The sequence below is a fragment of the Lepidochelys kempii genome, chromosome 2 (assembly GCF_965140285.1).
Source record: "Lepidochelys kempii isolate rLepKem1 chromosome 2, rLepKem1.hap1, whole genome shotgun sequence".
In the NCBI taxonomy this organism is placed as follows: domain Eukaryota; kingdom Metazoa; phylum Chordata; order Testudines; family Cheloniidae; genus Lepidochelys; species Lepidochelys kempii.
Window position 1 is genome coordinate 186,466,787 of NC_136381.1, and position 27,301 is coordinate 186,494,087.

Here is a 27,301-nt window from a genome sequence, read left to right on the forward strand (position 1 = left end):
AACCTAACTTTTGATAATAAGTGGGCTTAATTTAGATTTAATTTTACCATCTTTACCCTTTTTAGTTTCAGGAAGTAGCAGCAAGACTGCTCCAAGTCCAGGAACACTGCAGAGGTCCCGCAGTGACATTGATGTTAATGCTGCTGCAGGTGCAAAGGCACGCCATGCTGCTGGACAGCCAACAGGAGCTGGGCGCTTGTCTGCTGCTGGTCTACCTCCTGGATCCTATGCTTCACTAGGTGAGAGATTCTGTTTTACTGTAAACTATTTCTTGGAGTTCATAGAAAGCAAATGGTAATGAAAAAATACTTCCGTTATTGGAAAGTACTGTGTATGGATATTTGGTGCACGCATAATAGTAGTACCTAGGCACCAAGTGCTTGAATTAAGAGACATCAATATTGTCTGACTAGGAGTTATTGTCTTGGCTCCATTTTTTGATTAAACTGGGTTTCTATGGATGATTTTAAGGGAGAGCTAATTTTGAGGCATGGAAGTGTTCTTGATGCTTTAGAGCAGTGTTTCCCAAACTTGGGACGCCACTTGTACAGGTAAAGACCCTGGCGCGTCGGGCTGGTTTGTTTACCTGCCACGTCCGCAAGTTTGGCAGATCGCGGCTCCCACTGGCCATGGTTCGCTGCAGCAGGCCAATGAGGGCTGCAGGAAGCAGCGTGGGCCGAGGGACATCCCAGCCACCGCTTCCTGCAGCCCCCATTGGCCTGGAGCAGCGAACCACGGCCAGTGGGAGCTGCGATCGGCTGAACCTGCTGACACGGCAAGTAAACAAACTGGCCGGCCTGCCAGGGGCTTTCCCTGAACAAACAGTGTCCCAAGTTTGGGAAACACTGCTTTAGAGCTTCCATTATCGAAGAAGGTCAGTGCAAAGAGTGTTTTCATTATGTTCTTAAAGTATATGAGACACTCTCATTCTGATCTCCAGCGACAGATAAATGGACTGCAAAAGCTTTCAGTAGAAGGGAGCAGTCATGGTTTCTGTCAAATTTTAGAGGCAATATATCAATCACTGTTAGAAATCTCAAATTCCCATTTTATTTAAAAAAAAAATCTAAAATACTTTTGTAACTAAGGCATGGTGAAATGTTTCAAGCTGTATTCCATATTTTTCACTGTTCTGTACAATTGTGTACAGTGTTGGTTTGGAAGAGTTGGTTTTCCAGCACTTCTGTGTATATTTTCACCTAAGTTGCATTTTTGTCAATGAGTAACACTACTTCTGTCTGTTAGACGTAAGAAGTGCTACCATGATATCTTTCTGAGGAGAGGTCTATCACTGATAGCACTTCTGGTGTTGGATGCTAGAAGTGTTGCGAACTCCAAACATGAACTCTGAGTCATAATCTGTCCATGATCTGCTCCTGGATGCAACAACAACACATTCTTCTTCAGGGCTCAAGGCAAGGCCGAGATTTAGCCTTACTCTACAAGCATTGTGGGAGGGAAGAGCAAAGGAAAGAGGCATGGTAGAGACAGAAGAAAGAAAAAGAAAAGGTCAAATTAAAATAGTGTTGGAGGAAGAGATACAGAAGAATGACGTTATCCTGCCTATGATAAAGTGAAAGGATTACTTTGGTCTTTTGCTAAATTAAATAGAAAAAATAAATTTTTTGGTTAGAACAGTGTTGTGCTTTCAGAACATATAAAGGACTACATTTTTCATTCCCAACACCACCTAGATAGGAGTTTAAAAGAACACACAAATTTTCAAGAGGGTAAATGCTGGAAGTTGTATGCAGGGGAATGACTAGGAGGAGGATTTACTCGTGCTGTTAGTTTCATAGCTATTCTTTTAGTGGATATATTCGGGATCCGTTCTAACATATTCTTTAAATCTTGCTTTGATTAGCTGGAAAGTATTGTCTCGCTGGCAACTGTCATTTGGAGTCTTTTTAGAAAAACAAACCAACCTATCCCTTTGTGACACACCTGGGGCACATTCCAGACTAATGAGTAGCTGTGTTACCCTCTAACCTGGGGTGCCCTTTACAATGGTTTGCTGCTGTAGCCTCCAGCTTAGAGACTGCTCACAATCAGCCTCCAGCATGTAAGTCACTCCCAGCTATGTCTGTCTGTCTACTGCAGCCAGTCTGCCACACCTTGGCTCTTACCAGCCTGGGTTATACTGCAGGGTTTCCCCAACACACTCCTAGTCTTAGATTTCCCCCCAGAAATGTATGCCCTGAACTGCCCAGTCTTCTCCTGGACCATACATATTTATATAAAGTCCATTATTTCTTTAATAGAAATAATATGCACAAAACCTGCCACCCCAAATGGAATTTCCCAGACACTTCATTTTAAACACATTGGATTAGATTAAAAAAAAAACAACCCCACAAGTTTATTAAGTACAAAGATAGAGATTTTAAGTGAGTACAAGTAATGAAGCATAAAAGTCAGAAATGTTTACAAGAAAAATAAGATAAAATGCAACTAGTGCCTAACTTAACAAACTATGTTAAATTCAAAGCCAAGTTTTCTCACCACATGCCTTCAGCAGTCTCACTGACAAAACTTCTTAGGTCAGCATCCCATCTCCCAGTGTCCAACAAATGCTTCTTTCGTCACTTCTGGTGCTGTGAATGTGATGGGCAGGGAGAGAAAGAGGGGTGCCTGGGGGTGTTTGTCCCTCCTTTTTGGAGTTGCGGTTCCCCTCTTGAAAACCATTTTTCGCTGGGTAACAGGAGACAAAAGACTATGGGGAAGCTTTTCAGTTTCCTTTGTTTCACTTCCTGCTTGATGGCTCTGTTTACTGCGTAAATGAAAATTAAGTAGAGCACACGTTCCTTTGTTTGAGACAGACCTGTTTGCCAACCTTAGTTTGGAACATGTTAATAACACCACACGGTGGAATCTTATAACTTCACATGCAGTGTTGCCACAAACATTTTATGATAATAATGACCACCAAATTGAGTTTTCAAATGATACTTCACAAGGCGTACATTCTACAAAGATTATTACAATGGTGTGTAGGGTGTGGACACGAGTACATTCTGTCACACCTTCTTAGATTAAAATGGAAAAAATGAACATTGAGATGTATGTTTGATGGAAGAATTCCGATAATACTGTTCGTGACATTGGTCTAGGGGGTTAAAGGTAAAACAGAATATGAATGTACATTAGTCCAAATGGAATAGCTATTATTTTGTCTTATTCTCTTTCTCTGAATGATTAGTGTTAACTAGTAATGCAAATTAGAAAGTGTTCTTATAATCAAGCAATAATTGTAAAAAGGTTGTTTCAGCCCTTTCTTTGTGTTCTGGTAGTGCCAAACAATAGATTCAATTAATAGAGAAATCTTACACAAGAAATATAATTTAAAATTCTACATATTTTTATTTTTGTCTATGGTATGACATTCTTATTTATGGTGTGTCTGAATCTGTGTAGTATCGTAATAGCACTAATAGGCTGAGGTATTTGAGTTTATTATGGTATCCTTGTACTTTTAAAAATATAGTGTTTATAAACTGAAAATGTAGAAGTCTTAGAATTGTGAAGGAAAGAAGGGATGAGGGGAGAGTAAGAAAAATGTACCACATACTGCAAAATATTTTTTCTTTATTGTTCTCAGCATATAATTACGATTATACATTTTTTTTATTTTCCTTGCCACATGTGGGTTCCTTGTAAATAGGTCTTAAACTATGTTCAGAATAGCTGGCAGCTTCTCATAGAGAGAATATTAAATGCATAATGCCAACTATACTGATGTGAAGGAAAGATAGGAATAATAATGAGAGGCCAGTATGGCTCCATCAGGAGCTCTTTAATGACTTGAAAACTAAAAGGAATCCTTCAATAAATGGATTTGTCAAGAACAAATCATGCCAAACCAATGTAATTTCCTTGTTTGACAGGGTTACTGGTGTAGCTGATAAGCAGGAAGCAGTAGACAAGATCTTGATTTTAGTAAGGCTTTTGATACAGTCCCACATGATGGTCTCATAAGCAGACTAGGGAAATGTGATCTAGATGAGGGTAGGTGCACAGGCTGGTGAATAAACCATATTCAAAATATAGTTCTCAATGGTTCTCAGTCAAATTGGGGAGGATGTATCTAGTGGTGTCCCGCAGGGATAGTCCTGCATCTGGTCCTATTCAATATTTTCACTAATGACCGTGATAATGTTATGGAGTGTGTGCTTATAGAATTTGTAGGTGACACAAGGCTGGGAGGGGTTGCAAGCACTTTGAAGGAAAGGATTAGAATTCAAAGTAACCTTGACAAATTAGAGAATTGGCCTAAAATCAGCAAGATGAAATTCAGTAAAGTCAAGTGCTGAGTATTACACTTGAGAGCTCTGGGATCCTTCCAGACCACAGGGTCCAGCCTGAGCCTGACAGTCCACATAGCAGTTAAATAGGTCCGCATCCTAAGCTCCATGAGCCTGAGTTGGCTAGCATGGTCCAGCCCTGGGTGTCTAGTTGCTGTGTAGATGTATCATATAAGGGTAGTTAAACCCTGGAATTAGGTTTCTAAGGGTGGTTGTGGAAGCCATGCCTTTGGAGGTTTTTAAGAACAGGTTGGTCAGGGACACCTGTCAGGGATGGTCTAGGTTTACTTAGGCCTTCCTCAGTGCAGGGGATGGATTTGATAGCCTCTCAAAATCCCCTTTTCTATGTTTCTGTAAAATATTAAGAGAATACTGTCTACTTTTTATGTTTTAAATTTATTTCATCGTACTTTTTTTTTTTTTTTTTACAATAACCTCTTAAAATAAAATGTTTTTCAAGAAATTACCATTTCTGGGTCTATGCTTGCAGCATGACTGATAGGAATTTCTGAAGATTCAGAATTCTAAAACTTAGTAAACTACTGCAACAGTGGGTGGTATGTGCCTGCCCCTTCTAAAGATGTGTGACCTGGGATCCATATATTTGCTGGCTGTGGATTCACCGTAGGATCTGCCTTGCAGGAAGGTGCTCCAGAGTCTCAGCTCTTGAAAATAAATAAATAATTTAGTACTCTTAGTTAAGAAGATACCCTTGAAAATATGAACTGAGTGTAAACTGAAGCAATGTAGCATGCCAGAATGTGCTGGAAGCATGAAACAGTACTGAGTAAACTGTCCCTTTCATCTCAGTGGGGTGGTTGAAACCTAAAATGACTGTTTAAATGGGCAAATTTGTTAATTATTTCATTGCTGAGCATCTTACCAGAAATGTCCTACAAATGTGCTTATCCTGCTTCCAGTTTGGTTTCTGTGTCTTTCCATGTGGAGAGTTTAATATAAAAATAAATACCAGGGCCACTGTACTGACAGTGTTGTTCGTGTACATATTTAATTATTTAATTAGAATCTTTTTTTAAAATTTAAAGTAGCTGTAGAAATCAGGACCAACTTACCGGAGCACACAGGTCTCTACTTACCTCTACCTGTCATTGCTTGTTGATTATTGATGAAAAAGGATCTCCCCTGTGCTGTTACTGCATTAGAACATATGTTTGTTTTTGTAGCTGTAGAATCAGGAAGACATTCTCTGCCAGACTTTAGCCATTTTGAGGTTAGTTCTGCTGTGAGGCCTGAAATTACTAGCATCCTTATAAGCAACATTTAGCGGATTATACATATCTCACTTGTACAGGGGTTCTCACAACAAATTTTTTGGCAGCCTCTGAGTGCAGCCACCAACTCTGGTTGGTGGACAGTCTGACAATTTATTTCCTAAAATACTTAAGTAACTTCAGGAAAAACAAATAAATATGCATATTTATGTGTCCAAATCATTGTAATTGATTGTTGTAGGGTTTTTTGTAGACTCAATAGTAAAAATAATTTACAGTTATAATTTGGTGCCCCTGGCCCCCTGCTGCCTTCCTGGCCCCATTGCTTCCCCCCCTCCCGCATTGCCTTAGGCTCCCTTCCATGGTCTCAGACCCCAGGCTCACCCCATTTTTTGCCTCTGGACCACAGCGCCCGGTAAGGCCGGCCCTGCAGAAGCCCAGAGCCAGAGCCCCATGGGTGGAGTCGGGGATGGGCTGAAGCTCCAAACCCACGGGCAGAGCCCTGCTACTGTGGGGAGGCTGAAACCCAAAGCCCTGAAGTTGGTGGGGGGGGGGGGCGCTGAAGCCCACCTCAGGAGGCCTGCAGCTGAAGCCCGCTGCCAGAGTCCTACCCTGTAGCCAGGTGACGGGGGACTATGGCCTGTCGCCCGAGCCTCTGGCTGAACCGGGGGGGAGGCTGAATTCCACCCCTGAGCACTTCAGGGTGGGGCTACTGCTTTTCCTCCTCCCCCATCTCTTCACAAGAGGCTGTTGTGGCCGCAGGAAAAAAACTCTGGTGGCTGCATGCAGTCATAGTGACCACATTTGAGAAACACTGCACTAGTAAGTATTGTAGTGGTACTCAGCCTTTATTTTGCTTATATTATACTCAAAATCTGGGTGCTCCTTTTTTGCAATACACCACACTCCATGCCAAATGAGTAGAAAAATCTTTAATTGCTTTTAAGCTGTATGTACTAGTCGACCTTCCTTTTTTTCTTCCTTTACTGTGCTGGCCTGTTTTTTCTTAAATTTCTACTGCCTCCCCTTCTGAGGTTTCAAGTTAAGTGGCAGAATTTCAGAAGTGGGGTCACTGTGGTTCAGTAACACTATAAATGTATGTAAATTTGAATTCTCATTGACTGTTGAGCACCAAGCAGTTGATGTATCCTGAAAAAGTTCATAAAATTTGCTTCCAGAGTTTGCTCAAATCTAGATAATGCAAATAGGTTCCACATCTTTTTGAGGGGGTCTTGTACCCTATCTTATATTTTTGCATACATTAGGTTGGGAACCACTGACTTTTCTAGAGTTTACACACATGAATTAGATCTACAGATGTTCGCAGTGTTTACTATTAATATAGTTTCTTTAATGAATGTTTTATGACTCTGTGTTATGAAAGTCTTCATTCTAACACACTAAGTTTTCCCTGTTTCTTTGCCTGCTCTATCAACAAAGAGGATACTTCTGACAAGATGGATGGTAAGAACTTGTTTTGTCTGCCCTCTTCTAATGCTACTAAAACATTTTTGGAAATTGCATTTAATGTAAAGTTCTTGATGTTTGTACTGCACAGCTCTATTGATTAATATGCAAAATGTCTTCATTAACCCCTCTGTACACTAATTTTAGTCTTAAGGTGGTTGTCTTTCGTATTATTACTGTATTTGTCAATATATCTTGACGTTATGGATGTCAGGTGTCCAGCTTTAAAAGAAACTTCGTTTATCTTAAATCTGATGTTATTTCTGTAATGACCAATCATTGTGAATAGAAGCTTTTGTCCTTCTTTATTTAGATGCTGACTTTACCAGCTAGGGTACCATCAACTTGAAAACTTAATCTTTAAAGTTTTGTATATGGTACTGTGAAAAGTTTGTGTATTTGGCAGTACCTTGTGTTTCAGAGGTTCAGGGGTTTCACAATTTCTCCTGTATTGTCAGTCAGTTTCTTTTTTGTGAAGAAGACCTTTATAAACATCAATAAGGGAGCAGAAAATTATTGTAAAATATTTTAGATCTTTTAAAAATCAGATGTATTATGTAAAGAATGCTCTGTCCATACCTATATTTTAAAATAATCAAATTAGGAGACGTTTAACAAGACACTGTCAACTTTAATTAAATTAATTCTTTTTAAAGATAATTATTGCTGAGTAGGCCTACATTCATGGATTACGTAGCCTCCAGCATGTTTAACAGAATGTTTTAAAGGTTTATAGACTTTCCCTCAAATTGCATTTTAGTATTTATTTGTTCTAGCTATGTATTAAACCGTCTTTAGCTAGTTGTCCGCTATATCTCCTGTCATAATTGAAAAGGCCTTCTGAGAAGCAGAATTCTTCTAGCAATTGTTACTATGCTACAGCTAGATGCTTCCAATAAGTAGCTAGAACTAGTGCTTCATCTGTTTCCTGCCTTGCCATAATAGCTGAGTTTGATATTTGTTCAAGGATGTTACCATTGGCCATGTTGGCTTGAAAGATGCTGAAAACTCTTTATATAAACTTTTGCCACATGTATTGTAACTATATCCCAGTGTTTAGAAAAATGAGGAACAATAGCTACTATCAACAAAGCAGGCACCATTCCCTACCGTCATCCCTATCTTTTCATCCATTATTGAGTCAGATGAGCAAATAATCATATTAAATACACACTCATTTTGAACCACATCGTAAAGGCCATCAGAGTCTAGCAGACTTCAAGAGGGATTGAATTCCAGAACCAAGGTCTCCATTGAAAATGCAGTTAGGTGGCACACAGGAGAAGAGATTAGTAAAATACCAGAATCCCAAACCATTTGAAGAATTATGGATAACGAGCATGGTGAATTGCACTTTGCAGCTAATTGTAAGCCAGTAAAGATCATGGAGTACAAATGATGTTCTTCAAGTGGCTTTGCATATTCCTATTTACGGGTGTTGCACCCATTTGTGTTGCCTTGCGGTAGAATCCACCTGCAGAAATATCAGCTAGAGTGCTCTTGCACCCCATCCCTCCACTTGGCATCCTGATGCACCGAAGGTGGAGGCTATAAAAGGGGTGGAATGCCCTTCTCGCCTCTGTTCCTTCCAATTACATGCCAGGATGGATGTGAACTCTCCAGTTCCTTGAAGCCAAGAGTTTTCTCCTCAAAATTAGTTAGTGTTAGCTTTCAGTTAGCTACTAACAGTTAGGGTACTTCCCCAGTTCTGAATAATGGTGGAATCGAGGAAGCCAAAGGAACCTGATTTAAGAGATACGCTTTCTGTCCAGCCATTTTCCTGGTATCAGATGATGACATGTCCCTAAAGTGTCTATGTGAAGGTCACTCGCCATCTGGGTGTTTTGATTTGCTGGACCCTTACCCCCAGAGCCCTCCAGGATGGAACGATTCATCTCCAACTACTGCTTTAAGGAGGCCCTTAAGGTTAGACCCTCTTAAGGTCAGACTTTGCTTCCAAGGACTACCAACCTCTGTGCTGGTGGTCTCTGGAGGTTCCAGCAGACTGCAGGGTTTCAAAAAGCCACGTCATCTGACAGGGCTGGATTGGTTCCTGTGCCTCTCCCCTTCAAACCTTCAAGGACATGTGTGTCCAAATCAAGGCCTATGTGATCACATCCCTCCACCTCGGTTATAGAGAAAATGTCAAGGACCAGTCTGGCCGCCCTCACCAGTGCAGTATTTCATGTCTTACAATGGTCCAACTCTGACTGGGCCCCCACAGCTGCAGAATTGGCTCCGACTGCATCCTCCAGGATCTGGAAGATGGACATGAGTGGTACCTCTGAACAAGGATCGTCAGCCTGAGATGCTGTGGCACTGAGGAAAAAGAAGCACAGGACAAAGACTGCCAATGTTAGCAGTGCCAGTTCCCATGCATCAGAGTTATTGGTTCTGCTTATTTCAGCTAGCACTGCTATGGTTCCTAAGTGGAGATCAGCCCCATCCCCAGTCACAGCAGTGAGGGAGATTAGCCCATGTGGACCATTGGATTCAGTGTCACAGCCAGATCTTGCTCCTGTCTTGACCCCAAGTACCTTCCTAGTTCCAAAGAGTTCCGCCACGGTGATGGCCCTAGTCCACCCTCTAGCTCCGGAGCAGGTCTCGGATTTTTGAAGTGCATGGCACGCAAGAGGGGAGGCATGTGCCTTCAGTTCATGGATCCTCCCCTTCATCCCCAGTTATGAATTTGAGAAATTAGGCAGGGTAGCTCCAGCAGCTTGCAAACTGCCCCAAGTAAGTGCAGGTGCCATTGCTGCAGAGTTGATTGCCAGCTCCCATGTGCCGATGGATAAAGACATAAGGCAGCAAGTCCACAAACAACTTTACTGCTCAATAAAGTAGTGCCAGTTGTATTCACCCCTTTCTGCCCCTTAACAGTAGATTAAACGGACAAAGGTCTCTTCAACACTAAGCCCAGGAAAGCAGTAGGTTTGGATGGATTCCTGAAGAACCTGGGCCGGGTACTGGCCTTAACCAGCTGCATAGAATCTGTGAAATCTATCAGTTAAAATTAAAAACAGCTGCAGGATTAATTGACCTTTCTTCCGCAAATAATACTGTATGGCTCAAAGGTCTCTGGCTGAAGTTGGCATGAGAAAGCTAATGATAATCAACAATACTCTCCTCATTAAGATGCCGAGTAATAGAAGATTCACTGTACATGTTGGTGAATCTGCTAGCAAATCACAGAGATTGAACAGTGGCCTTCCACAAGGATCTGTTTTAGCACCTGCACTATTCAGTCTCTATACCAGCGACATTCTGGTCACATAATCCTGTAAATTCATCTATGCAGATGATATTGCACATTGCTCATGATGCCCCAGAACATTATAACCTCACTAGACTGGTTGTCAGACAGGACCAACGAGCTCAAAGGTATACAGTTCAATCCCTCGGATCCATCCCAGACAGTGATTTCATATGGATCATCCAAAAGTTATGGGGACATAGAACCACTTAATGGTTTAAGGACATTTGTCTTCTCAAGAACGTTTCACATCAACGTACTGGAACTAAGAGCTGTTCATCTGACCCTCAGATTGTTCCTCCCTCACTTTCAAGGGAAGGTCACGCAAGTAGTAGCGGACAATATGTCAGCAGTGTATTATATCGTCAGACAGGTGGGTGCTCACACCACCCCTTCTGCGTGGGCGGTAAAACTATGGAATTGGTGCATCCGCCATGACGTTTGCGTAGCAATACATTTGTCCGGGAAAGACACTGTAAAGTCAGGCCTCGATTTACACTGTGGTTATGTTCTTAAAAAAACAGCGTGCAAATAGAAATCATGTAAAAAAGATACCAAGGGTCTATGGGAAATAAGGGTTTAGGTTTTAGGCTCACAAGATGACCTCCCTAATTTATACAATACAGTACAGTACTACAGGTTTTATTTAAAAAATTTAATGAAATTCAAACTTACTACAGTACAGGTACTAACCTTTATTCATGTTGAGGATGAACTTGATACAGTATCAGCATTATCATCATGTTATTGAAGTCAGAACTCTGAGGGTTCATCTGGGAAGGTTGGGGAGTGTGGCGCATTGGGATGGGCAATGACGGGATGGAGGAGGGGAGGCAGGAAGGATCGGGGATGCCTCCACTCACCACCTCCAGGCAGCTGTGTGGGGGGCCATGGACACTCTGGCAAGGAACCCCCCAGGCATGCTCCTGGGGCAGAGGGTTGGAGCGCAGGGGTTTGCACTGCTCTGCCCAACCGACTGGCTCTCCTGCCAGAGAGTGGGGTTGGGGGCTTGCCCCACTCCTCCTGTCCACCTGGCGCTCCAGCCAGGGAGTGGGGTTGGAGGCTTACACTGCTCCACCCGGTGTTCTAGCTGGGGAGTGGGCTCAAGGGCTTGCCCCTCTCCACCTGTCTGGCGCTCCAGCCAGGGAGTAGGCTTGGGGCGTGGAGTCTTGTCTGCTTCCCAGCTGGAAGGCCAGGCGGATGGAATGGGGTAAGGCCCCCGAACCTGCTCCCCAGCTAGAGCGCCGGGCAGGCAGACTGGGGCAAGCTCCCAACCCCGCTCCCTGGCAGATGTGCTGGGCAGAGTGGGGCAAGCCCTGGACTCCACTCCTTGGCTGGAGCGCCAGGTGAGTGGAGCGGTTCAAGCCCCTGCACCTTGACCCCACACCTGGGGCCCCAGGCCAGCATTTCAATGGCCCCCACAAGGCTGGCTGAAGAGGGGGAGGGGGAGGTGCCCCATCCCTCCTGCCTTCCCTCCCCCACCCCCATCATTGCCCACCCACCCGAAGTTGGGGCCCACCCGGTGTAGGGTCCTGGCTAGGCCACTGATTTGTGCATCTTGGTAACAGCACTGCACCATGTAAACGTGAATCTCTACTGTGTACATATATAAAGGGTCACAATTAATTGACCGTGCGTAAATGAAACCTTGCCAAAACAAAACAAAAAAAATATGTAAATCGCGGCCTGACTGTAGTTGCAGATTGCTTCAGCAGGAATGCCTTCCTGAAGGACCAGTTAGTTCAGACCCTTTTTTCCAGATGGTGTCAACCAATTGTGTATCGGTTCATGACAAGATTAATCAGAAAAAGTGTCATCTTTTCTGTTCTTGAGTAATTAGGGATAGTCTGTCTTTCTTGGGTGCTTTTCTTCTGCACTGTTGGAGGGGTTTGATATATGCCTCCTTTTCCCGGATACAAAAGGTGACAAGGAAGATACATCTGGACAGAGCAAGGAATAATACTGATTGCCCTGGCTTGGCCACATCTGCAGTGGTCCACAGCTGTCCGGCAAAGTCTTTATACGTCTCCCCCTGTCTCCAGATCTTCTGTGCAAGAAAGGGAGCAGGATTTTTCACCTGGACCTGCAGACCCTTCATCCGATGGGATGGGTGAACAGACTTTGACTCTGTCTGCACTTGAGCAGTCGTGTTCTTCATCTGTGCAGTATATAGTGGTTAAATCCAGGAAACAGTCTACAGGAAACTGACTGTCCCAAATGGTCTAGATTTCAGGCATGGATGAAGAGGAAGCCTGATCCTATCTAATTCACTGATAAAGGTTCCTTTGGCGTCCATCTCCACATATCATATTTGAGCTGATGATAGATTGCTGTTTGTTCATGCTTCACGTAAAAAGGTTTGTCAAATGTGTACCCTTCTGCTAAAAAACGCATCCCTTCTTGGGACCTCGGTTTGGTCTTCACCACTTCGATGAAATCCCTCTTTGAGCCCATAGCTGAAGTATTCGTTGCATCATTTATTCCTGAAAGCTGCTTTAATTATTGCCTTTACATCAGCCAGTAGAGTGAGTGAACTGAATGCACTCATGTCTGATCCACCTTTTACTCTAGTTTCAGAAGGAAAAGGTAGTCTTTAGACATGGTCCTTAGTTCTTGCATAAGCTGGTAGCTGATTTCCACATTTAAAACTTCTAGACTGTTCTTCTCAATATTATGAGGCATTATGAGTTCTTCCCAGACTATTTCATGGTGAATCAAGCTTCTGTATCTTTTAGTGATATGCTAGTGAGAGTTCCCGTGCCTGTTTCAATCAGAAGACATTATGCTACAGCTGTGGCTACTTCCTTTGCTTGACTGAGGCTGATGCCAGTTGCTGAAATCTTCAGAGCTGCAACCCAGATATTTGTACACACCTTCACCAAGCATTGGCCTCTGAATTTAGTTTCTAGAGCGGATGCTGGGTTTGGCAAGGTGATACTTCAGTCTTTATTCAACTAGGACTCTGTTCCCATCTCCAGACTCTGCGCGGGTCTCAGCACTGCTTATCAATCTATCCTATAAGTTGGAATATGCGGAGCCACTCAAAGAAGAAATGAAGGTTACTTACCTGTCACTGGAGTTCTTTGAGATGGCGCTGCATATTCACAATTCCCACCCTCTTTCCCCTCTCTGTCAGAGTTCTTGTAATTATCTTCTCTGGCTGTATGGTGGAAGGAACTAAGGAGCAAAGGGTGCTCTGTCCCCTTTATAGCCTTTCCCTCTGTCCTTTGGGACGCCAAGTGGAGGGGGGATGCGAGAACACTCTAGCTGATACAGCTGAAAAAGGCTGCCGCCGCAAGGTGGTTCAATACCTATAACTGGGAATATGTAGAGCCCACTTGAACTCCAGTTACAGGTAAGTAACTGTCACTTTTTGCTTATAGCAGTCCAAATTCCATAAGGTATTGGTCTGCCCTATTAAACAATATTGGACGGTTCTGTATTCTTTTCTCTGATTTCCAAATCAAAATTTGATTAGGTTGCATATAACTTTTATAATTAGCAGCATCCCATATTCACCCTGAACTCTTGCGGTCAAGCTGTTTTTTTTGTTTGTTTGTTTTTTCCATTTTGTGTATCATCACAAGTAATCTGGGCTCTGCAGGCCAAGTTCTGCTGTCAGGTAGACCTGTGCAACCCTTTGGTCTTTAGTGGATTTTCAAAGGTGTCTGGAAGAGAATGGGACTTCAGATATATCTGAAGACATAATGTGCTCTTCAGGACTTCTGTTACTTGTGATGATTTGCAAGATGGAATAAACACAACTTGATAAAAGTCCAGGATGAATTTGCAGCACTGGCAATTTTTTTAAAAAATATTTATATGCAAACTGGGCAGACTTGATTTGGAAAACTGAGAGACACTCCCAAAACTCGATTTAAAAAAAGTCATTATTAGGATAGGGTGGCACTTTAAAAGACCAGGAGGGTTGCAGTTTGTACTAGCTGTAGCTTCTGAGGCTTCAGTGGTGATCCTGCTGTGAATAAAGTGTATAGAGTAGCTCAGTCTAGAAACAGCAAAAGCATGCACAGTCCTAGCAAGGTTTGCAGAGAGGGTTAACCTCCCACAACCTCTAGATGAGGTGAAGATGCTGAATGGCTTTTTTGATTACTATAGTCATCTCAGTATTCAGAAACAGCATTGGATTAGAAAAAAATTACCAACCAATAGCGGGAATATTTTTACAAATCCTGTCACTTCCCGAATATATTCACCCAGAATCTGCAGACCATGGTTTCAAGGGAGCCTCAGTGCAGGGTGGAGAAATGGTGCTTCCACAGCTTTTCTCCTCTTCCCACGCTTTGGTTTTTAGGGCATTGATGTGTGTTTTACCTCAGATTTTGTCTTAACTGTCATGTATGGGTATACTTTGCCTCATTAAACTAGCATACACACTCCAACTGTGACCCATTTTCAGTAACCTTGTTTTTCTCACAGCTCACTCTTCCAGGCAGGACTTGGTCTAAAAGGGTGTACATTTTTTGAGGCATCAGATTGAATTTTGTTGGAATGAATCTTCCTTTCTAACATCTTCCATCAGCTTCTCTCTGCCCAATGTTTAATGCACTGGGTCTGTATTGCTTACTTCAACCTGGAGCTTGTATTGGAATTCTATATGCAAATGTGCACCATGTGCATATGTCACCGACTTTCCTTAGCAGTTGCTTATGATAGTATGCTTGATATCAAAGTCTGTTCTTGATATGCTACTTAATTGTCTTAAACTCATATGCATGATTAAAACTTCAATTTTTCTTCAATATTCCATGTTTTTTCAAAGAAAGTTTGGCGTCTAGCAGTGCATTATGTATTTCTACAATCAGCTCACAATGTAGCCTTTGGCTTTCCATTGTAGTTTAATGATGGAGTTGTAGTGCAAGAGAGCAGAGGTTAAGATCCATTCTTACATAAACATATTTTGTCAAGGTACTCTAATTTCATATAAGTAGGAATGAAAAGGAATTGAATCAAAGAATAGTGCTGTTTGGAATATCATTGTTTTATTATTTTTTCTATTAGGAACAGCTTCTGAAGATGGTAAGAAAAATTAATCTTTTGTTAGAATAGCAAATACTTTCATCTTCATGCTTTCATTTATACGAACTAAGTTCTAGAAGTAGAATTAGCTCATTGTGGTGGTTGGGGGTCATTCCATTTGGCTTACACATCTAATATTTGGTTATTGAAGTATATTTTTGTAAATTCTTTTACATTGTGATTTTGGTTCTCAGGCAATCATTTTCAATAAAAATGTCATTGCTTAACATTTTACTATAAAATTACAGGAGTATTATGTTTTGATCTTTTAAATTATAAGCTAATTAGGAAAAACTCATCTGTTGAACAGATGTGCTCACACTCAGGAAGCAGGTGCTATTATTAATTATCTATTTGGAACATGGAAGAACATATTAAAATGTATTGTTAAAACCCTTCTAAGCTAGCGCCAGAAAACATTGCCTCATAACATTCAAAAAGATTTTTGTTTTTTATTTTAATGGAAATTACATCAGGCCTTTAGTGATAATTCAGCATCAACCAAATTGGTGGTGCACTATATTCCTAAACTCTCTGGGCCAGATTCTGCACAGAAACCCTGAAACCTCATTACAATTAGTGGGGAAAATATTGTCAATGCATGGGGTGACTGAGGGTAGAGTTTGTCTCAGTCAATTTAACCAGTAATGGTAATACATTGCTTTCTAGTAGCTAAGTGAATAACCTCCTTTATCCTGGCTCTCTTCCCATAGACTTTCTTCTGTGGACTGTTCCCTCTACTTGGATGAATAATATTAACTTGGCTGGTCTTGAAATCCTGCTGTGGAAAGCCTAAAGGGGCTGGAAACTAGATATAATGAGCCTGTGTGCCTAATTCTTCTGGGTCAAGGATTGACCCTATATGTCTGCAAAACTTTTTTATTGTTAAAGTTAATGCAGTCTTAAAGTGAATAAATTGTTGTGCTAGAATGTCACTTCTCAAGCAGTTTCCTCTTGCAACCTTCCAAAATTGTGTCCAACTTGTTGTTTCTAGGTTTTGTTTTTGTGTAGCGCTGTCATGTTGGTTTAGGACCTGTATACAGAATTCTGGCTATTCACTTTTAAGAGTAATCTGCCTAATAACTGTCATTCATACTGTTGGAATCCTCCCTTCTTTGGTAATTTCATTGTGTTGTCTAAACGTTGAGGAGTAGAGATGATGTCACACAAAAGATGATCTTATCGGTTGGCAGTCTGGAGAGAGCTGAATTCTATTTGAGTTCTGCCATAGACTTCCTGAGTAACTTCAGACAAGTCCTTAAAATCTCTGGGTCTCAGTTCTTCGTTCTGTAAAACAAGGGTAGTATTTCTCTACCTCATATGGATGTTGAGACTTATTCATTAGTCTTTGCAAAGTTCTTTTGAAAACCTTGTATGGAAGGTGCTATAAAGTATAAAGAATTACTTTTGTGTCCACATCCATGGCCATGAGTATAGTGGTATCCTGAGGTACAGAGAAATTAGATGGCAGGTCTCTGAAAAACGGAGCAGTGCTGCTCAGAATTGTTGGCAAGAATCCTCAGTGGCTTGTTCAAAAGATAGCCAGGGATGGTTTTGTTACCTAGAGGACGAAAAAGGAAAGTTAGTAAAATTATAGCTTTCAAGTAGTAGTGAGTAGAGTTTGATATTTGTTACATTAGGTACTTCTCTCCTCTTAAATTATAAAATATTTTCCTTGACTCTCACTTCATAAGCTTTACTTTTAAAAAATATAAAATCAGTGTATTTCTGGAGAAAACTAGAGTTATCTAATTTGGTGTTGATGAAGACGAATTAGTTTTAATTTTAAAAATTGATTGTATATAAATTCTTTATTGAAGTACTTACAGTCAAAAAGAAAAGTGTTCGTTTCTTAACTTGCAGTTAAATCTATTGCGGTATTTAATTTTCTACTCTGAATTGTTTTTTTTCAAGTGAGGTTTGGATAATTGAGTTTTCCAGTATGTAAATCTTCAGTTTTCAACTACAGCAACGTAATAAAATATTCATTTACACTATGAGGTCTCTGTTCATGACGAAGACTATTTTCTTAATGTCATTTTTACTTTATAGGTCGTATACGAACAAAGCTTTCAACACCTTCTGTTGGAATTGGAAATTCAAAGACCGATTCTAGAGGACGTAGTCGAACGAAAGTGGTCTCTCAGTCTCAGCGTATGTATTGTTCATTTGTCAGTAATATTTGATCAAAAGATAGGCCATATGCTTAGCATACATTCATTGACCAATGGCTATGGTCAAAGCTTATTTAAAAAACATAAGCCGCATACTGAGTTGTTGTTCTGTGCCTTAGGTTCATCATCGCCAGACAAAAATGAAGGTATTTTTTTTTTCGGTGTTTTGGGTCAGTAGTATTTGCATGCTTTTGAAATAAATCTTTGATGATTTGTGTTGTCATACTCTTTTGGAGAAAAATTAGGGCTAATGGGAAATAGGTTGTGTAACAGGAAATTAAATCTACCACTGAGGCCAGTTTGTAGTCTTAAAAAATCCTCAACAAAATCTTCTGTACTAACTATCTACAAATCTTAGAAATGTAATATCAGAAATTAGGTAAAGTGGGGGGTGTCTTTTTGTACTTATAGATGACCTGAAAATCCTAGTTCTTCGGTACCCAAATCCTCTTTTTTTTTAGTTAATAATAGTCTAAAAGTATAATTCAGTAATTGTGTTTTCCCCTCCACCTTTCACGATAAAGTAGACACTGCCATTCTCACATGAGTGCACTCTAGTTTCCCAAGTATCGCCAGTATCTTTACTCCTCAAATTTCCTGTTGTTTTGCATTTAATATTTCTTTTTAAATTCTTCACTGAGGGTTTTTCACTGGGACTTTTTTCTACCTCAGCAGCAATAGAAATAGTTTAATTTTGGAGCGAAGATGCTGGTTGTTTAAAATATACAATGTTTAAAAGTGATTTATGCTATCTAGGCTTTAAATGATTTCTAAAATTGTGAAATGACAGTGCATTCTTCAGGTTTGAAACTGACAATATGTGTAGGTTTGGAAGGATTAGATATTTATCAGTAAATGTCTATTTCGCTGTATACATATAAACCAATGAAAAAATATTTCTACTGATGATGATTAAAACTTACAGACAGACACTAAGAAAAATGCTATTTGAGAATTTATTAGTGTTTGACTTAAGGATATTTACTTTGCATATTTTGACATGTGATGTTGACAGTTTGTTTTTTAACAGTTATAAATATTTAACTTCTTCGAGTGATGGTCTCTGTTGTATTCCACTGAGGGTTTACGCATGCATCCAGAGCCAGAGAATTTGAAAGTAGTGTCCATTGGTCCATGCGTGAACCCTGGTTTGCCTCATGGTTTTGTCAGAGGTGATAAAAGGCGAGGCGGAGCAACTTCGTCTTCAGTTCCTTCTCATCACCACCTGATCCAGATCAGAACTTTCAGTGTCCTTGTCTCTGAAGCACCTTTAAAAATATTGTTGTACGTAGTTTTAGAATTTTACAATTTATAGTGTTTTTAGCTGTTTTGTCATAGTTTATCGTAATGTTTGTGATTAGGATAGATAGTTTAGGGGGGTGTTTTCCCTACCGTCCCTCCTGCTCTTCCCTGTACTCTCACGCAGGTACAATGCCTAAGATGCTGGGCTTCAAATTCTGTGCCTCCTGCCCATGTTCCTTCTCAGCCAGTGACAAACACCAGTGCTGCCTCTACTGCTTGGGAGAAGCTCACATTGCATCACGGTGCAATATTTGCCAGTCTTTCTGCAGCTGTACCCGAAAAGGTTGGGGCCTTTTCCTCTGGAAGCACCTTATGGAAGTCTCCATGAGGCCTCGCTTGGACTCTGGCTGGGGAAATCTGCCCCGCCCCACCCTAGTGCATCGGCCTGAAACAGCTAGGGGTGCATCTCCTGCTACTGAGTCCAGATCCGCCACTATGGACCCCACACCAGGGACTAGTCTGGAGGTAAGGAAGCATTCCCATAAGCGTGGCGTTAAGTCTTCCTTGAAAACAAAGAAAGGGGATGCTGCTTCCATGAGCTTGAGTCATGGAGAGGGCGCGCATTCTAAAGTGCATAAACAAGAAAAGAAGTCCCAGAATCAAGGGGATCAGATGGTCTCAGGTATCAAACTGCAGGTACTGTCAACATTGGCACCCCATAAAGTGTGGGACCCGTTCAGTCCAGGGAAGTCCACTACTCCACCACCACTTACCCCGAACATCAGGGAGATTGGGAAGAGCACGCGAGCCCCAGGATATCTTTATTTTAGAGGAACCGAGATTGCCTTGCATGATGGGACCCTCAACCTCTAGGGAGACTCTTTCTCCCCCTCATGACATGCCACCCCTTGCCTCCTGCTCCAACGGTCTACACACGTCTGCCGACTCCGATGGTATCACTGAAGAAACTGTAGTCCACCTTCTCATCTTTGGAAGAGTTGGATGATGGAAAGGGACCATCAATCCCCTATAGCAGTACGGGTATTCGAGAAGGCAGTCTGGATCGTGCAATACCATACAATGCAACCACCATGGACCCACTGGTTACCCATGCCAGGGGATCTGCCTCAATTCCCTCCAGACTGAGCATACTGGCCTTATTGGGGGCCATGATCCCAATACTTCCCTCTCAGAACTCACCTGGTCCACAAGGGAGACTTTACCTGTCTCCCTGTTAAAGGGGCCGTTGAGTAGAAGCTCAGATCCAATCTTGGAAGAGAAGCCCTTCAGCCCGGTTCCGACAGTGCCACTGGAATCAGAGAGATTCCCTTCCTCTTCCTGAGACAAGGCAATGACTTCAGCGTCCCCTTTGCCTTTAGGTAATTCCGGGATCTCCTGGTGGGGGAGCTTCACATCACCTTGGAGGAAATCCAGCATATACAGCATAAACTCCTGGATATTCTCCATTCATCTGCACCAACTAGTGTCACACTGCCCATCGATGCCGTCCTTGAACCCTTTAGGATGGTATGGCACACAATAGCCACATGCACACCTACCTCCAAGGGGGCAGAAAACCAATGTTATGTTCCAGCGAAGGGGTCTTAGTTTCTTTTCTCACCCACCCCCCCCAAACCCATTTGTGGTTCAAGCAGCAACTGAACAATCCAGGCAACAACACCCACCTTCCACATCATCCATCAGAGAGGGCAAGCAATTGGACCTTTTGGGCTGTAAGGTCTTTTCCTTTGTCAGTCTCCAATTCAGGATTTTGAACTATCAAGTATTACTAGCCAAATATGTTTTCCCGAATTATGGCAAACTGGAGGCATTTGCTGACAAACATCCTCCGCAAGACTGGGCTCATTTCCAGGTGATCATAGAGAAAGGGAAGCGGGTGGCAAGAACAATGCTCCAGTCAGTGGTGGTTGTGGCAGATACTACTACTAGGACTATTGCTGCTAGCATAGTCATGTGGAGGGGATCTTGGCTCCACTCCTGTGTTTTCCCTCAGGAGGTACAGAACACTATAGAAGACTTCCCTTTTAATGAATCCCATCTTTTTAATCAAAAGACAGATGATTCCCTTCATACTCTCAAAGACTCCAGAACAACACTATGTTCACTGGCTATGTTTATGTCTGCTCTGAAGTATAAGCTCCACTGCCTGCCACCCGCACAATGCTACAGGTTCTCCCAGTTTTTCCACCAGAGGCCTTATGGGCCTCCACTGACAAGACAAAAGACAGAGATCCCACCCTCTGGGACCACCTTCACAGGAGATGCAACCCCCAGCTAAAAGGTATTTCTAAGATATTCTAGAGAGCCGTCAGCCATTTTGCGTACTGCCATGCAACCATCTTACCCCCTTCAGAGGCACTCTTTTTCTAAGCTTGGAGTGCAATAACAGACATGGGTGCTAAATGTCGTCCACCATGGCTGTATGATCGAATTCATCATGCTACCTCCTCCACAGCCCCCCAATCCCTCCTTGGGGACTACTCTTACAACAGCATCCTCACCCAAGAAGTGAACTTCTTTCTACAACGGGGAGTGATAGATTGTGTTTCCCTGGAATATCACAGGACCGTATTCTATTCAGTTTACTTCCTGATACCCGAGAAGAAAGGCGGACAGAGACTAATTCTAGACCTCCAGCTTTTCAGTCACTTCATTCGCAAGCCCAAGTTTTGTATGGCCACACTAGCAGCAATCATCCCATCTCTGGAAAAAGGCACGTGGGCTCTCAGTATGCAAGACACTCTCACATAGACATCCATCCAGCCCAGAGATGATTCCTGATGTTCACGGTCTGTTCTATTTCCAAAACAGGGTTCTCCCTTTCATGCTAACGACTGCTTCCAGCATTGTCGTCAAGGTTTTTGCAGTCATGGTGGCCTACATCAGACGTCATGGAGTCCTGGTAGTCCCATATTTCAACAACTGGCTCCTGGCTGCTCAGTCCAGATGCAAAGCCTAAGTTTGAACCTCCATGTTGTTCAGCCTTCTTTCGTCCCTTGGGGTCAGTCTCAATGTTGAAAAATCAATCTTGGACCCCACACAATCCCCAGATTTTATAGAGGTCCCATCAACTCAGCCATAGCACAGGCCTACCTATCAAAGGGTAGGTTCCATACACTGAGAGAACTCATAACTTGCATCGCTAACAATCCTTATGTCCCTGCCAGGACTCGTTTGTCTCTCCTTGGCCACATGGCTTCTTGTACATATGTCACCGCCTTCACTCAACTCCACCTTCGCTGCCTCCAGATTTGGCTTCAGACTGTTTACTTGCCCAGCCATGACGCCATGGACCTCGTGCTGACAGTTCCTCCAGGATACTCTCAGCCCTCCAGTGGTGGATGGAACCACATCGTGTCTGCATAGCTGTTCCCCTCCTTCCCAGACAAGATGATCATCACCAATGCATCCCTCATAGACTGGGGAGCACACACCCAGGCTGTAAGAAAAGCCTTTCTCCCTTTTATCTGTTCCCATCATGTTCTTATCATGTCGGACAACACTGCCACTGTTTTCCACATCAACAAACGGAGGCAAAGGTCAGCTGTTCTACGTGTAGAAGCAGTCAACCTCTGGAATTGGTGCATCACCCTCTTGTCTGTAGACTCTTTTCCAGGGACACACAACATGATTGCGGACTTGATTATCAGGCAGTTTGCAATCGACCACAAGTGGGAACGCCACATCTGCATAACTCACTACATCTTCAACCAATGAGGGATGCTGACCAGAGACCTCTTCACCTCTCACATAAACAGCAAATGCAACATGTATTGCTCTGGGGAGGTCTCAGTCACCATTCTCAGTGCAATGCTCTCATACTGTCCTGGTCAGACCAAAATAACTGTTCCTCACCTCCTCTATTGCTCCTACCACAAGTGTTCCACAAGATCAGACAAGACAGAGCAACAGTCATTCTGATAGCCCCCTGCTGACCCAGGCAATTCTAGTTTCCCAACCACCCATCCATCAATTCCCATCCCCACCGTCCCTGATCTGCTGATGCACTACAACAGCTAGATAGACATCCCAATCCATAGGTGCTCCACCTCACAGCGTTTTATTTGATTGGGCATCTTCTCTAGAACCGGCCTGTTCCGCAGACGTGCAAAACATCCTCTCCAGCAGCAGGAAAGAATGCAGTAGACACTGTTACTGGGCCAAGCAGAAATGTTTTGCCTGCTGGGCCTAGCAAAAGGAACTTCCCCCAGAATTGGTGGAGATCCCCCTCCTCCTGGATTACCTCCTGTCCTTGAAGGCATCGGATCTCACCCTCATCTCTCTAGAAGTCCACCTAGCTGCGATTAGCACCTTCCACTCTCCTCCCTCCCCCAATGGAAGGGCACTCCGTCATTACACACCCGTTAGCTGTTAGTTTCTGGAAGGGCCTCATCAGAACCTTCCCGTCCATCAAACCCTTCGCTCCCCAGTGGGATCTTAACCTAGTTCTATTTGTACAACAAAACCACCCTTTGAACCGTTGGCATCGTGTTCTGTGGTCCTCCTTTCAATGAAAGTCGCCTTTCTTGTTGCTATCACTTTTGCGAAAAGGGTCAGTGAACTTGGGTCCACGATTGTGGAACCCCCTTTCATGATTTTCCATAAAGATGGAGTCTCCCTGCATCCCAAATTTCTACCAATGGTCGTCTCCCAGTTTCGCATTAATCCATTCACTTACCTGTTTTCTTCCCGAAGCCACACACATCTGCAGAGGAAGGATGATTCTACTCCCTAGACATCCAATGGGTCTTGGCCTTCTACCTACAGAGGACAAGCCTCATCAGGAAGTCCCCCAGACTGTTGGTGGCAGTAGCAGAAAAACTCAAGGTCAGGACTTGACAGCAGATTCCTCCTTCAGCACAGCAATCCTCTGCTCAACAGTTCTATCTTCATCCTTGCATCCTCCTCCGATTTAGGTCCTCCTTATTATTCACCCTCAGTTGAATACAATAGGGACCATCACTCAAAGAAGAGGAGGAAGTTATTTACTTGTAACTGGCGGTTCTTTGAGATGTGTGGTCCCTATCTGTATTCCACTTTCCACCCTCCTTCCCCTCTGCTATGTATCTGTTGGATTCGTGGTGGAGAAGGAATTGGAGCTGCTGTAGATCCACCTTACCCTTTTATCACCTTGGATGAAACTATGAGGTGAACCAAGGCACATGCGCGGACCAACGGATACTACTTCCAAAGTCTTCGGCTCCAGACACATGGTGCACATGCAAAACCCTCAGTGGAGTACAGATAGAGAACACACATCTCGAAGCCCGTCCAGTTACAGGTAAGTAACCATCTCTTTTTGGAATCTCAGCGTCTGTTGTAGTTAAATTATTGTCTGACTCCCCATTGTCTTACACACCCCCCCTTAATTTCCCACAATTGTAAACATTTAAAATTGATAAAAAATAAAAAATGCTTGAAACCCATATTTATGCACAACTATGAAAACATAATTTGATAAAATAATGCTTAAAAATAAACAATATTATCCATGAAAATTATTAAAAAAATCAGATTCTGCCACACCTAAATATATGTGGTCATTAAATGGGCGGGGGGTCTTTTTACATTATCAGTTTTGATTTAAAAAATGTTATCCCATTCCACTCCATATGCATTTTTGTACTAAACATTTTTTTAAATTAACAATTTGGGGCCTGATTTTCAAACATGCACCTGCACTTATATATGGCTAATTACTATGCAGTAATCAGGACAGCAAAAACAAATACTGGTCAGGTGTCAGTAGTCAGTATGTAAACTTTTTGTGAGTAAAGTTGGCAAGCTTGTTATGAAAATGGTGAGACGTACGACATCCCCCCATATACTTTTAACCACTTCTCAGAGTAGAAGGATGCTTTAAAATGCACAGAAAGTGTAGTAACTTTGAAAGGTCATTAGTCCATAACATACCCTTCTTTAGATAGTTATGGAATAGACTAAATTAAAAGCGAACAAATTCATTTGATTATCAAATCTTCCTTACTATAAGTTTGCATTAATTTTTCAGTAACAATTTCCTGAAGGCCTTTTTATTTTCAAAGGGATGCTGGTCAAACTTGGCCCAGAATTTGCAGATTCTGTGAAAACAAGCTTTTACAAAATCTAAAGACCAACAGACATATGCATTATACTTCTAATAAATTCCCATAATAGAGCTTTATTAATTAAGAAATTTTGATGGGAAATTACTCAAAATAAATGGCAAAAAAGGGTTATGCCTAAATCATTGATGGATATTCAGTTTCTACAGAGGTGGTCACTGTTAAGAGGTTTGTATTCTAATTCAGTTTTAGATAATTAATTCTTCACGTTCAATAAAATGTAAACTTAAGCATTTAAATTGTATTTTACTGGTGATAGTGGTGGTATGCAAAAGAACTCACTTTCTGTCTGGATCAGAGCCTGAAGGGATGAGTTGGGTAGAACTCCCTGATGTTCTACTGAAATAATTGGATGGTTTTACATATGGTGGTATAGAAAAGTAAATCCCCCCCCCGACTGGCAGCCGTCCTTCCACTCGGAGCTTAATCCTTCAGCAGAGCTCATTGTTTACAAATCTCAGGAGTGTGACAAATAAGAATTCCTAGACAATGTAAAAGAGGACTAGTAAAGCAAATAAACATAAGAACATAACTTAAGAACGGCCATACTGGGTCAGACCAAAGGTCCATCCAGCCCAATATCCTGTCTTTCGACAGTGGCCAATGCCAGGTGCCCCAGAGGGAATGAATAGAACAGCTCATCATCAAATGATCCATTCCCATTGTTGCCCATTCTTCACTTCTGGCAAACAGAGGCTAGGGACACCATCCCTGCCCATCCTGGCTAATAGCCATTGATGGACCTATCCTCCATGAATTTCTCGTTCTTTTTTGAACCCTGTTATAGTCTTGGCCGTCACAACATCCTCTGGCAAAGAGTTCCACAAGTTGACTGTACTTTGTGTGAAGAAATACTTCCTTTTGTTTGTTTTAAACCTGCTGCCTATTCATTTAATTTGGTGACCCCTAATTCTTGTGTTATGAGAAGGAGTAAATAATTCTTTCTTATTTACTTTGTTCACACCAGTCATGATTTTATAGACCTCTATCATATCCCCCCTGCTTTGTCGTCGTCTTTTCCAAGCTGAAAAATCCCAGACTTATTAATCTCTCCTCATATGAAAGCCGTTACAGACCCCTAATAATTTTTGTTGTCCTTTTCTGAACCTTTTCCAATTCCAATATAAATAAAAGTTCACAGGAGAGGGGCAACTGAAGCACAAGTGTGCCTGATGTTTTGTGGCATAATTTTTCTAAAATTCTAATTTAAATGAGAATTATTGACATGAAACTGTGAGTGAAAAGTTCCAGACTAGTCAGACCATTTTATAATGGGTTACATATTAGACTTAGATTCCCACCTTTTACAAACAATTGTAGTACAGCGTTCCCCTTCTGTTGTCTTAGACCAAGTGTCCATATTTTAAAAATAGGTCATTTTAAAACAATACATTGTCTCATCTGGCGGGATAAGTTTTTTTGAAACCAAAACCATTGTGCAAATTTAGGGGTAGAGATGTACTTCAAGTTTCAAGGATATGGGTTTAAAGGCTACGATATTTGACTCATACTTGCACTCGCAAGGTTGGGTAGTTTTGGGGGGGAGGGCAATACATAATTGTAACTAGGGATTTTGGAGGAACTTTCCTCCTACTCCCACCCTCAGAGTTATTTGTAAATAGACAGTCGTATTAAATACATGTATACAGATCTGTACTGCGGTTAAGTCATGAATAGAAAAGTGGCTACTCTTGTTTTCAGTTTGGTTCCGGCTAATTTATGAGGGTTTGCATGGTGTTACTATGTTTATCTCTATTAGAGAAAAAGAATAAATTTTCTGATTTGAAAAATTGCTTTTAACCCTCAGACGGATTATCATAAAGGAAATAATAGAAAGTTAGAATGACAACATTTAGTTAAGTTTAAACTTTTTGACTTATTTTATAATTATCTGAAAGTGTCTTGTCAGATTACAAATGTGTACCTGTGCTTCCCCTTTTGGAGCACCCCACTCCCAGCCAAATTTTCCATCACTGTTTTTGTCTTGAATAAGAAAATATTTGTGGCCTTTCATGAAAATTGCTTTCTTCAGTTTTTAAATCTTTATTTTTTTTTGCTGTCTAATAATACTTGAAAATATTCTGAAAGTTGAGTTCATATTTAATTGAAAATAATGTAATTCTTTAGTATTATGCAGTTAGAAAGATGGAAACTTGTAATTTGCTTTTGCAGCTTTGCTTCATCTGATTTATACACAAGCATCTGAACCTAATTCTTTAGTTATGGAAGCTACTAAAATGCCTTGCTTTTTGCATAACACTTTTGTGGCTTTTTTCTCCTGTGTGAACTGACTAAAGCTTTCTTGTTTCCATTTGCCATCCATTTTTAATCTGCTCTGCTCCCTCCCTCTTCATGGATTATAAACCTTTACCCTAATCCTGCCTTTTACACTTGTTCAGGATCACAGTCTGCTAACCCCATTGGTGGTAAGACTCAAAATTTGTGTGTGCATTGTTGTTTGATCATTTGT

The 27,301-nt window shown here is 41.8% G+C and overlaps 1 protein-coding gene across 46 annotated transcripts in view; it reads left to right on the top strand.

The window, feature by feature from the left end:
* CLASP2 (cytoplasmic linker associated protein 2) overlaps positions 1–27,301 on the top strand; it is a 271,467-nt gene that overhangs the window by 149,614 nt on the left and 94,552 nt on the right. For 19 of the 46 annotated variants that reach the window (XR_012157456.2, XR_012157457.2, XM_073333055.2 and 16 more), the window contains 6 exons: positions 66–239; positions 6,974–6,997; positions 15,273–15,290; positions 17,343–17,444; positions 17,584–17,610; positions 27,231–27,257. Coding sequence is in view for 44 of the 46 variants with exons in the window: in XM_073333055.2 (XP_073189156.1) it covers positions 66–239; positions 6,974–6,997; positions 15,273–15,290; positions 17,343–17,444; positions 17,584–17,610; positions 27,231–27,257 (372 nt within the window). In the remaining 2 variants the exon portion in view is untranslated. The remainder of the gene's footprint in view (positions 1–65; positions 240–6,973; positions 6,998–15,272; positions 15,291–17,342; positions 17,445–17,583; positions 17,611–27,230; positions 27,258–27,301) is intronic. The other 27 variants (XM_073333028.2, XM_073333034.2, XM_073333039.2 and 24 more) reach the window with 6 other exon arrangements.